The sequence below is a fragment of the Anser cygnoides genome, chromosome 1, assembly GCF_040182565.1.
Source record: "Anser cygnoides isolate HZ-2024a breed goose chromosome 1, Taihu_goose_T2T_genome, whole genome shotgun sequence".
NCBI lineage: Eukaryota > Metazoa > Chordata > Aves > Anseriformes > Anatidae > Anser > Anser cygnoides.
In genome coordinates, this window is record NC_089873.1 from 127,588,902 (window position 1) to 127,602,333 (window position 13,432).

General features: G+C 36.7%; 1 protein-coding gene across 3 annotated transcripts in view; it reads right to left on the reverse strand.

The window, feature by feature from the left end:
• Nucleotides 1–241: 241 nt before the first annotated feature.
• Nucleotides 242–13,432, reverse strand: part of SMS (spermine synthase) — a 49,346-nt gene continuing 36,155 nt past the window's right edge. For all 3 annotated transcript variants that reach the window (XM_066980866.1, XM_066980856.1, XM_066980845.1), the window contains exons 10-11: nt 6,079–6,194; nt 242–3,081 (exon numbers count right to left, since the gene is read on the reverse strand). In XM_066980866.1, the coding sequence (XP_066836967.1) occupies nt 3,051–3,081; nt 6,079–6,194 (147 nt within the window). In that variant the 3' untranslated portion in view covers nt 242–3,050. The remainder of the gene's footprint in view (nt 3,082–6,078; nt 6,195–13,432) is intronic.

The following is a 13,432-nucleotide window of genomic DNA, read 5'->3' on the forward strand; positions in this document are numbered from 1 at the left end:
CTGCAAACAACACTGTGCATACTACAGAGAATCTTATCTGAACATATATTATGTGGAAAATAAATGAATTTATTAATCTGTGAGAGACAGAAAAGATACTCAATAAAAGGACCAGTAAGAACCTTTATGTTTGTTAGGTGACAAATGGAGAAGAAAAGGAGGTACAATGTAAAGCATCACACCCATTAACTTTGCCATTTTAACACTAAATCTACAATGTATTTAAGAATTCACACACAAGGAATAATAATGTAACTTTATTTTAACATGTGCGCTGCACTGATGCAGTAGATACAACGCCAGAAGGTCTTCTCTTTGCACAAACTACTACCAATCGATTTTTAAATATTTAAATCACATTTCCAGGTGGAAGCAGCATTTAGTGCAAAGAACAATTAAGAAAACCTTAATGTTAACCATATCTTGGGAAATGTTTGCATACATAGGTGCAGCAATCACAGCTGTTTTCTAACTGGCCTTAAACATGGAAAACTGATCAGCTATTGCAGTTTGCATTTGAAAATTTGAACACAAAGCAATTTGTTTTCCTTAAAAAAAAAACCCACTACTGCAACAAATAAATAGACTGACAGTGTGTACATACTTGTTCAGAATCAATTCAGCAACTTTAAAAAAATTTAAAAAATGATAATGTTCAGGGATTGCTGAATTGCTTTATACTACTTCTATCACTTTTAAAATCCTACATTAAAAAGTTAACACAAAGAAACAAAAGAATCCTCCAAGCCTCTTTTTATACTTTATCGGTTGAAAAGGAAAGATTTGCAAGCACTGCTGCCTCTGCCAACACTTAATTCAGGTCCCCTGGTCATTCCAGATTACAGAACATCCCTGCACACCCAGCACCTCTGTATTCAGGCAGCATCAATGCTGAGTGCCAGCCATGGTGCAGCAAGCCAGCAAGAGTATTAAATCATCTTCCAGTTCACAAGTTTCTTTGCTAAAAACAACCACCCCCACGTGTTGTGACTGACTTCTAGATCTATCAAGCTTGCTCAGGGAAACATATGCTGTGAGCCCCATCTTACGAATGCCTGTGTGCTTAATACCACCTACACTGTAATCACACTAAGGATCAACGGGAATATTCATGCTTGCAAAGTTAAGGGTACACATAACTGCTTGTATGACATCTGCATTTGTTTGCACCTGTAAAATATACCAATTGTGGTCCTGTATCATAAATGATGGGTTACTATTAGGTCATAGGCAATTATATCAAGGTATTTTCTGGGATGGATACAATAGGGTTAAAACATTTAAGGAAATGCAAGACACTTTTCTCTGCCCCTGTTCAGAAGGAGGCTCTGCTCTGTAACAGGGATACACGGGCTGTAGGCCATGGAAGAACTGCGTCCCATGTGTAACGAGGAATCAGCAGTAACAGGAATCACTTTAAGCCATAAGAGGAAAGAACACTTCTCTTTGACTCTCCAAACTAAAAGCAGTTTAACAGCACAACTGTACATATAAAAATAATTCTACTCCAAATGAAGGGCAAATTTTTACAAGTTTTCCATTATCACTCAAATTCTACATAGGTTACTGAGAATTCATCAACAGTTTATGTACATGGGACACGTAAAACTCTTCTTTATGTATGGTTTAAGAATACAGATCTTAGGAGTGTATTTTTTTTCATTAACATTAATATTTTGGTTTTGTGGGAGGAAAAATAAATCAACTCCCTACAACAAAACAAAAAAAATGTGAAGACTTAAGTGTTGAAGGAAAAAAAAAATCACATCATTGTGGTTCAGGATTAGAGTGTTTTGGGATAGTGCACTTTTTATTCTATCTTGGTAATGTACAGAAGCATACAGAGCAGTTATATCCTTCCTACCTCCTCTGATGTGAAATCTTTTAAATGTTAAAACAAAGTTTTAGTCAGTACATAAGCACATTCTTACAAAAATATAGCTTTTCAGACAACACGATAAACAGTTTAAGAAAAATGTTTTCTCTTTCAGAACAAAACTACAATGTAACCTAGCTTCCACTGATAATTAAATTGCAAGTGGTAATTCAGCAAGAACCTCACACAACATGGTCAGTCTAGACCAATACAACCAGGCCATACCCTACTGAAGTATGCCTATTTGCCCCCAAACATTCAAGAAATACTGGTGCACATGAATCTAGAACACATCCACATTTCTTTTCCCTGTTAAACAACCTTTCTTTCTTCAAGAACCTAGTGCTTACGAAAACCCAGCTTTAATTTCCATGCTGAAAGAGTTCAAAGTACCTCTATAAACTACTGTTAAATCCACATCAAAATCTCAAAATCTAAGTAATCAATAGGGTAGCAGCTAAAGATGTCCATGAGGTGAAAGGTCAAAGACTCTTTTCTCCTGTGGAAGAGATTACAGGAATATCATGAATGATTGAAACTACAGTAAATAAAATTTAAAATTAGTTTTCTTCCCTTTGCAGTGAAGAATCTGTTGTATCCTTTCAGAAGTTGTTTTTGTTTTTCCTCCACCCCCCTCCACTTTTTTTTTTTTTAAGTTATGCCCATCTTCTGTATATGGAAGCACTGCAGCGTTCAATTTTAAGTATCAAAGAAAAAACTCCATCCTTGAAAAGCACCATCAATTAAAAAAATATCTGGCGGAAAACAATCAAACAAACAAAAACTCCATGGACCACCCTCAGGGATGAAATGCTCAAGATGTCTTTTTTAATCAGTTTGTGAAGATCTACAAAAACTAAAAAGGATCACATTCTAAAGGTTCAGTGCATTCAGCAGCTATATAGTTTTGCTGCTTACTCATCTTTAAGTTGACTTTCAAAAATAACACCCTAGCTCATCAAAATATACATTTTCCATTTGCTTTTAAATTAAAATAATAATAAAAAACATTTAAAGAATTCACGATCAATAGCATGACTAAGTTTCAGGATCATCTACAGCATATAATTTAAAGGTTCAAGATGCCAATATGCAGCACGTGGCAGGCCTATATGCTCCATGCAGCATGTACATTTAGGATAATCTTGAATAATCTTGATGTTCAGACTTCAGTTTATTTCTTCCAAATAGTGTAGAATACCCACCTGGAGAAAATGAGCAGTCAAGGAAAAAAAAAGTAGGTAGTACATAGTTAAAGTGGAAGTAATTCTTTTCACTTGTACTTTAATTCTGAAAACTTCTCATAGCTCATAAAGATGGGGTAGGCAAAAATCTCAAAAGTGAAATCTCCCTGGATCCTCTTTTTTGCTCATCAGTTTAAAAGAGCACCCCATTTCCACCAAAACTGAAATCCTTTGCAAACCCGTGATCCTAATCCCTGCTTCAGATTTTCAGGCTGTACATTTTGCATTGCAACCACTGAACAAACTACAGAATTACTTCGGGAAGAACAATTAAAACTCCAGCTCTTCAATCAGGAGTTCACCAAGCTGGGATACCTCTTGCTCATTTTCTTGATAGCAATCTTGAATAGGAAAGTGACATCCAGCTGACAAATTTGTGAGGCCCTAACACCGACAAGATCAGACACACCAGTAATACTGAGATGTTCAACAGCTGAACACGAGGTGTCCGAGTATCTTACTGGGCAATCATTTAACTGTCTACTGGATCTTGAATGCCTCAACAGGGGTTCTGCTGAATGCTCACTTGAACAGATGAATCTAAATTTTGGCTAGGTTTTTCCTCTATAAGCTTCTATGGTGTTGGCTTCAAATACTGTTCAAAAAGCAGAACTTCATCACCCAGACTGAGCTAGAAGCAATCACCACAGAGCAACTAGCAGCTGTGCGAGTACTCTCTTTGCTACTCCTCCGGTGGCAGACAGACCCAGCTTCAGCAGGGGTCAGAGCTACATTATTCTAGCAGCTTCAAAGGAGCAGACAGGAAGATGAGACATGGACATCACCTTTTTTAGAGCTACAGCAACTGCTGCAGAGTAAGTCACGGTTTTCTGGAATTTAAAACTTAGCATAACCAAAATAAACTCACATAAAGATATATGCTCTTCTGTTTACACAGTGAGGTCACACATGCTCCAGATGGGAGCCTGCATGTTCATCACAGTGTCCTGGTGGAGACCTCAGGGACAAATATGCTTTCCTTAAAATGGAGAGTTGACTTTTATGTCAATAGCTACTTGAATTTCAGATGAACCCCAAAACAACAGTAGTAAATACCAGAAATTCAAGCAGCTGTTACACACAGCTACTATTCTGGAAGTAGGGAAAACAAGCAACAATAAAATATGGTAACCTTGCTTTAGCATTTTGGCTGCATTCAGGTACCCATAAAGCTAACTTTTGGTCAGATTATGAAAATGAGCATTTGCATAAGTCAAAAGACTCATACAATTGCTCAAGAGATTTCAGGCACTAAATGAACATCACACAGGTCACTTTCTGAAGAAAGAAATAAAACCCTTATTTTTTAATTGGTTCTAGTAATTCTACTGTAAATTACCACATCTCTGTCATCTGTGAAATATCACACAGGTATAATCTTCTATTGAGATTCATCCTTTCTATTTCGAAATCTAAGTTTCAAAAAAGGTGATAACCTGTACTCAAAATGCAGATAAAGGGATATCAGAAGTCCAAAACCAAATTTATAGTCAGAGTTGAGTGTGTGTATTATATATACATATATATAAATATCTTCCTTTGGGCTAATCTGAAATCATTAAATTACTTTTTTAATATTCTTGTATCTACACTGCTATATCATCAGGTTCTTAATTCAGTCAGAAAAAGCAAACTAAAAGAGCCTGCCTCATTTCTCTAAGAACTATTCACTTTCAAGCTGTTATACCTATTTAATGGTCAGGTTTTTTTCTGATAAAAATATTTCTTGTCTGTGAGCTTACATACTAGAAATAAGTGCATTTTTCAAAGGAAAGAAGTACTATTTTCTACTTAATTCATTTACAGGCACTTTGCATATTTAAGGCCTGCAGTTGTGAAGGCAAAAGGATCTTAATTTATCTGAGGTTGTAAACTACAAGGGTAAGTATCTTCATATATGGTTTATTTCACTGTTTCCTTTTTGTCTTGAAAATGTTAAGATCAAATCTAAGTTTCACTGGAGACATGAAAAAAATGAGAAACAGGAGCGTGTTACAGTCAGTATGGTGACCAGAACAGCAAGCTACAGTATTAAACAGTATTGAGATTTGAGACAGTGAAGAAAGGCAAAATGAACACATGAAATAGAAGAAAGGCTGTGGCAGAGTTTCACTGACTTAATATATTATGAATAAGCAGATCCTGGAAAAACTTCTTGTATCAGAAAATGGACAGCCACAAACAGGCATTACTCCACAGAAGTATTTCCTGGGAGATCACAAACAAGTGGTGTGTAAGACCCAAAGCAAATGGAACCAGAAGAGGGCACATCAAAGTGCCCCTCTAGAGCTCATGGCTTGAAGCCGTAACTTCCAGCTCCTTGTATAACTTGCCTGTCAGCACAAAATGAAGAATTTCTGAAGAGTTATTTTTAGGAATGAGGATGTTGCAGAGAAATGTGCATACCTCCCTCCCCCCACTTGGAATATTTTTTCAATATCATTAATTAATAATGGTTGTTAGGAATCTGCTTTTTTCTATTAAAATCTACTTTGAGATATATATTTGGTGTCAGTTTGTTATGGGTTTTGCACAGGGTTGGGGAAGAGATGGGTGGTTTTTTTTTGTTGTCGTTTTGTTTTGGTTTTGTAAGGAAAACCAAAACGAAACGATACAGTCTCATCAGAACTCCCATGCAGCATTACCCTCATCATACAGTTTACTCTACACTGCATAAGCAATATACTCGGCAACACTCCAAAACATGAAGAAAAACATAGCCTGCTCTTCAAAGGTGCTGATCATTTCACTACCTGTGAATTTATGGCATCTTTAAAATATAATTCCTGCAACTATCTTCAAAAATAAAAGTGCAGTTTTTTCATAGCAAACAAACTATATTAATAGCATTTAAGTCAGAAGTGCTTTCTTGCATTCAAATTCATTACCTCCAAGCAGTCTAGGCTTGCTCAATTTATTAAAACACACTCTCTACACTTTTTCAGTCTTTAAGGATACAATTCCATGTAGGAGGGAACGCACACGATCTCTTTTGAAAACTCCACAGGACAATAAAGCCTGCTAAGCTGTTCTTCATAAAGAGTCAAGGCATCGGTCAGATTGATACAGTTTCCCTAAAGAAAAAAGAAAAGGCCTTGTTATAATAAAAGAAGCAAAATTGCAGATGAATGTATAAGCTGACATCAATGCAAGGCTCCCATATACTTCAAAACATGCGGTTCTTAACATTTAATATTTACAAGGTGGATATTGAACAGCTTGTCTTCATTCTGCATACAGCAAACAACAATTTTTAACTTTTCAAGAAAGAATAAATATAGAGGGGATTATCTATATTCTCATTAGCAGAAGTAACCGTTACATTAGGATTTCCAATTAAAGTAGACCACCGTGTGTTGTTTACCTTTAACATCTACTCAATAACCATTTTCTTTGTGATCGCTTACATGTATCTGTAAACAGTATTACAACATCCAGATTTTCTCAATTATTTAACATTGCCTAGGTCTTAAAACATTAAAAGGCACTATAAAATCCCATAATCTATTCATTTTAAACCAATTCTTCTAAAGAGCAGTATGACAAAACAAATCAAATTGTGCAGAAGTTCTGTGGCTGTGGGTCACAGTCTTGAGCTGCTGCATATTACTCCTGAAACAGAACTGCTTCCTATACTTTTTTTTCTTGGACCCACGTAATATCTCATGTAAGAAAATACCAGTAATACCCTTTTCTGACCAAAACAAAAACTAGTGCTTATGTGATTTTCTCTAACAGTGCAAGTGCAACTATGGAATATCAGACACGCCGAAGTCACAGCATTCCTTCCCAGACAGACAAATAAGTATTATGTAAACAAATCAAATAATACTTGGAATACAAATACATGTCAAAGATTACAAATGGCAAGGAACAGGAAAAAAAAAATCTCCTGGTTATAAGCACGAACTTGACCAAGGCTTAGTGTTAACAAGCAAGTCATGACAACATTTACCTGTAATGCTGATACAGAAAGAGATCACATTTAATCAGAGGTGTGATTATCCATACCCAGAATGGAGTTGAAGATTTAGAGCTAAGAGTGAGTCCACAGAACACCAACAGACTGAACAAACACACACTAGACAAAGTAATACCGCAGTCGTGCAAATTTTATTAAAAATCTTCTTGTTGAGTTTCTTGCCTCCCCTCCAAAACCCAAGTACTGTACTTGAGCCTTCTAATTCGAGAGCACATAGCAGCAGAGAGAATTATTATTTAAGCATTATGATTCACTGAAAGTTGGCTGAACATATGAACTGAATATTGAAACACACACATATATATGATGACTTTGTCTCTCTTACAGCTACAGCTTATTCAATATTTCAAGACCTGTAACTCAAAACAAAGGTCACGTTCTCTTACGATCCCAGGAACAAAGGATTCATTCAACACTTTCAAAATACTTGCACCTCACATGCATAAGTCACTCCGCTAACACAGTGCAAAACTTAGCTCCAAGAGATCGGTCTTTATTTAAGAAATCTGCATTTTACTGTTTAACTTCTGTTTCTCAGTGCTCCCAGATGTTTAAAAATGGTCCTAAAATAATTAAGTGCACACAAACACCACTGAAAGTTAATTCTCGTGAAGTGAGGAACTCACTAAGTTTGACGAACACACATGCTCCTATAAATGGGGCAGAGGCTGAAACAAGACAAGATCTTATTAAAACCCATATGCCTCAACAGCTCCCATCAACATTGTTCTTTTACATATAACAACATCAGATGACAGCCAGAAATAAAGCATGTAATGCACATTCTGACTTTGGGATTTAAACTGTTTTTTCTACTTCTTTGCTTGTAGTATTATTTTTTCAATATAATGCATTTAAACTTTCATACTTCCAGAATAAATGAAAAGACACTTTATCTCACTGTTCTTTCTCTGATTTTTTTTTCAGCACACGCAAATTTTCACAAGTGGAAAAAGAAAACAAAATTTAAAAAAAAATACTATGCATAGCATTTTTTAAGAAAATATATTCTTTCAAGTTCTTTTTCAAAAAACTTGCATAAAGCATGTTTTTAATTACAATTTTGACCATAGATATGGACATGACGTGCCACGTGGTTATTTGGTAAAGGAAGATGGCACGCTTTTGCTTTATAACACTTGGTTTTGGACAGGTTTAATGATCTCCTTAAGGTTTCAGAAAACAGAAGAGATTTGTAAAAAGGTAAGATTTGAGCACTAACTCAGCACAACTGCTCAAAGCACAACAGACTACTGAAACGCTTATTTAGTAACCTATTATTATCCAGGGGACTGCAGCAGTTATTTCGTTCAGCCGCCCTTTACAAACATATAATTTTGTTTCAACATCAGGCTGAATGGAAGAGAAAGGAAAAAAAACAACCTGTGTGTGCAATTTGAGTCATAAATAGAAAATACTGCTAGATAATTTATGGAGCATACCACCGTTATGGAGGAAGTTTAATAGGATACACAATGAGATACAAGTATCTATACTCAGTTTCCCAGCCTGCTGTTTCAGTATTTCATTCTTTCTCCCTTCTTCAGCATCAGACAAATCACTGCAAACAGTGTGACAAACAAATTACAGAACAATGAAACTTGCCAATAAGCAGTTTTTATTTAGTTTTTACTTTTTCAAACCCATTTCCCAAATTCCCAATCTCCTCATAAAGATCTTACATAAAGTTAAAGATACCTTAACCTGTCCTTCAGGACACACACCACAGGACAATGTAACTCTGCAGAGTCACTTTTCTTTTTTGTAATTATTCAAATTTAACTCAACAAAAAGCTATAAAAATTCCAAAAAATAAAGCCTATAAAACTTAGATTAGCTTATTTCAGTAATGAGAAAAAGTATCCAAAAAAATCACCATTATTAATACCTTTTATTAACACCTTTCAACCAAGACTACAGTTTTAAGATCAGCGTAAATCACGTTTAGATGGTCTTGCGTCACTAACACATGACACAGGGAACCATGCCCAGAATGCAACACAGTGATCAGTCAGATAACCCACAAAGTTCCCTGCATAACAAAAATAGTTAACTGGTAGAGAAATGCATTTTGTGTTCTAAACAGCCACTACATACTCAAATAATAACTAATACCGACCACTGTTCAAAAAAAATTCAAAACTGATGAGTCCCCAAATATTCTTTTTTTAAATGGAGATGAGCAAATCAAACTTTTTCCTCCCACACTGTTCAGTCCATTTTTAACATATAGAAAAAAATACCAAATTCCTCTCCCTGCCCCCCTGGTTAATCTTTGTTCCATATCAGACAATTTGGCAGAGAAGAAATGGGGGAATGCTAGTGTTGTTGCTTTTTTTTTTTCTTTTTAATCCTTAACAAGTATCCCTTTGACACTGAAGTATTTGAAGTAGTTTTAAACATTGAGATTAACGGATCTCATTAACTTGCTCATGACTGATGATTCCTGAACTGTTTCACAGTCTTTGCATTCAGAGTCTGCTCAATGCTTGTACACATTTTGACAGCTCATGTCTGTCTCCCAATACCAAATTATTCTTCACTTTCACAAGGCATAAATTCTGGAGCACAATGGTTTGAGTTTCTACAACACAACACAAAACAATTTAAATAACAAATACATTGCTGGGCAGACAATAAAAAACTATTCCTTAAAATAATTAGCCCTATTAATTCCAGTTAACCTTAAAACATTACCTGTAAAGGGGATGTGTTCATCAAATAGTTCAGCTCAATTTAGGCCACTATGCTTCCTCTGACCTTAAGATAGTAAACCAGTGATTTGAAAGCAGGTGGCGGGGTCCCTCTCCGTACCTGCCCATTTCTTTGAAATCATTTTTACACACTTACTCTACATGTCATTGCTACTGGAAATTTTGCCTGTCACAATACGGTACAGAAGGTTAATTTTTAATTTAACATTTATATTTTTATTTTGCAATGTCAAAGGACAGAGTTGAACGTGGCCAAGGTTTCTTCCTCACTTCAGAGTGACTAAGAAGCAAGGAGATACACGGAGCATGAAAGTCCTAGCATCAAACCTAGGCTTGAGTTTTGGATGACAGGGACAGCTTTTAAGGAGATAACAGAGGCAAACCTGACTGCAGATATCTCCACTGACCAAGTGACCAATTAGTTTAAAACTAAATTCTCAGTAACCCAGGGAAAAGCCTGCCCCTTAAAAACTTCCAAACTGTCAAGAAATCACACAGGCGCACACAGAGACATGCACACGTTCCTCCAGTCTCCTTTCATGTTTCAGACCAGGAGAACCCTGTTCCCTCTTTGGAAGTGATAATTAACCCACACAGGAGCCAAAAAAGGATTTTAACTATGGAGCAACGTAACCATGGTCTGGACACTCAGAGGGCAGGGCCACGTTGTATTAGAGAGTGGCCAAGATGCAACAGCTTGGCAAGTGGCTGGGCGTGCGGGGGAAATCTGATCTCTCGCACCGGTGGTTAGTGCTGTTTGCTCGAATGAAACCTGTGAGTGGTCTGAGAATGTTTCCACCTCGTCTGGCAGAGACGACCCAGACGAGGAAGGAGTAAATTCCCATACAGAGGTATTTTTAAAGGTTCCACTTCTTAAACAGGCTGAAAATGATAGCTTGCTCAACCTCAAAGGATTAGATCAGCAGAGCAAAAATTTAGCACAGAAAAAGGCATTTCCATAGCCACACGTACTCCACTAGCACATACTGACAACCTTACAGTCAGTCTCAGCACCTTGCAGAACACAGTGTCACAGTGGCTGGACAATCCTGGAGTGCTATGTGGAGGGCACAGGATCGGTGACAGTTCAGCAAAAAAACAGACATACCACACTAGTATTTACAAGTAAGTATTTCATGGAAGTTAGAAAATCACTTGGGCAACCTAAAAGTTATACTAGCTTTTAGAAGGTGTAACAGCATAAAAATGTATGCGTTCAAAAACAAGACACTGGAAAGGTCCAGCAGGGATGAAACCGGACCTTGGGATACACCGTGTTCTGATATACTCACTAACTCAGACTTCTCTCCCTTTTGCAGTTTGAGAACTTGCTTCCCTTGGAGAATACAATGATGAGGGCTTCACAGACCCCTATTACAGCACTGAACACTTTGAAGCACCAGCTTCAGAAGGAGAAGGAAAAACAGAAATATAGCAAGCCATGAGATTTTTAAGCATCAGCGTAGTGGGATTAAGTTTATATGCAGACACAGGGCTGCAAGTTCTGTAGGTTAAGGCCTCTGACTCTTTGTACACTGGAAAACCCAGGTCCTACACAGACTGCAAGACTCCCAAGATGGATGACATGGTTAAAAAGCAAGGACATAAAGAGCAAGGCCACTATTTGCACAAGTGTTCTCATTATTATTACTATTGGTGGATGTGTAGAGAAATTACATTTTTCTGTAAGTGGCATTTTTCACCAAGATATTTAAGCACAGACTTATAGCAACAGAGAATGCAATCCTTAAATTGTCCTTTCTACCTCTCCAGAGCCGAAACAAGCTAAAAAGTCACTCCTTCATCCTAAAATCGGGCACATCTGTTCTTGCATCCCCTAGGAATAGAAATAAGTAACCTGGAAAGCCTTTCCGCAGCTACGGTCTCTCTGCAATGTTAGTTACCGGTCTCCACCTAGTGGTGAAAGGATCTTCTGCATTTTGAGGATCAGCATGGCATCCCCAAGGGAACAATTAGGTTATGTGTGTTAGAATAGCATGTGGGGAAAAAAAAAAAAAAGCTGCAACTAAAATTATTTCAATAATCTCAAAAAAAAGTGTGTATAAATACTGCTGTATTGCACTGCTGATTGCCAAGCATATGAAAATACCAATCGTGTCCTGCTCAGAAATAAGTAGCTAAAAATAAAAACAGCCCCACACCTTAACTTTTACATCCCACTTCTCCTTTATACAGTTGTTGAAATCAACCTTTGCCAAAGTTTTTTGAAAAAAAAAAAGTATTTAAAATTAAGTCTTATTAATTTTCTCCATACTGTGTAACATCATGTTTCGGTTAACTGTTGCTTTCAGAACTCCAATCTGACATGCTCCTGGAATTACCAAAGCATTCCTCAAAATTTTTGCAAGCTTTTCTAGCTGCTTGGCTGTTTCTGGCAAGATCTCAAGTAAAGTCAGGCACACAGGTCTGGGAAAAAGTCATACATGGCACATCACACAAGTAAGAATTATTAGCATCACCAAAACTCAATTTATGATTGGTAAATGTTGTAGTACATACTACGAGCATAATTGTCTGGGGGTTAGGTGGGGGAGACAACTGACAAGCACGTATACTAGTTAAGCTGTGCAAAAATGTCTTATTTACAGTTAAAATGTGAGGTGCAAGCAGAAGTCATCCTACCACAAGCAAGTGTGATTTTGTAAAAGAAGTGTTAACAAATCAGACAGTGACATATAAGTTTTTGCTCTCGGCTTGACATTACTGCAATTCTGTATACATCAGCATTAACCACTTTTAATAAGCATTCCCAGAAAGAGTTTTGCTTTTGAAGAAACTTGAGGCAATGTAAAAAATTTTTGTCTCTGCATACAAACACTGAACAGGTAACTGCAAATTCTGGGTCCAGGAACGCTCTGAGGTCAGAGTCCACACCCCATTCTTAATACACTTTGGTCTCAATCATGATAAAGGATGTGGATCAGAGGAATATGTCAACATCAGCAAATTTACTCAAAATTTTTTTTTGTTGGTAATGCACATACCATCCGAAAAACACAGTGTCTGCATTAAGACCTGCAACATCTAATCAAAAACAAATTAGCCTGCCAATATTCTTTATTGAATAAACTCTGCAGAAGGAGACAAGACTCACAGCCAGTGAGCACAGCAATGGCACCATCCATTTTGTCATCTGCAGATGAAAAGAGAAGCCATCACACCATCTGCACAATGCAATTAAGTAAAAACCAGGTGTTTTTTGCACTTAAACTTCGATGAATTTGGATTTTAAGTCAATCAAAAATACCATTATGTAATTATTTGTATATTAGTATTTTTTTTCTAGTTAATGCATGTGAAATTATCAAATTTTAACAATTAAAAAACAGGAAAAAAATCTGAAAGTTCAGAGCTACATCACAGGGCCACAACAAAAGACTCAATTCTCAATTACACTGCAAACAGTCCACAGAACTCTAGGGGAAAGTATTACTGAATGGGAACAGAAAGCTACGGCTAAAGTGCACAACTATTTTCTTATAGCAGTTATAGCCTGCCATCATTACTTGTATTGCTTCCATGTTACCAACCTACTACCAATTGTTTTCATTTCCCAAACATCCCCAGCTATTCTGAAGACTGTTTTTCAGCCTGC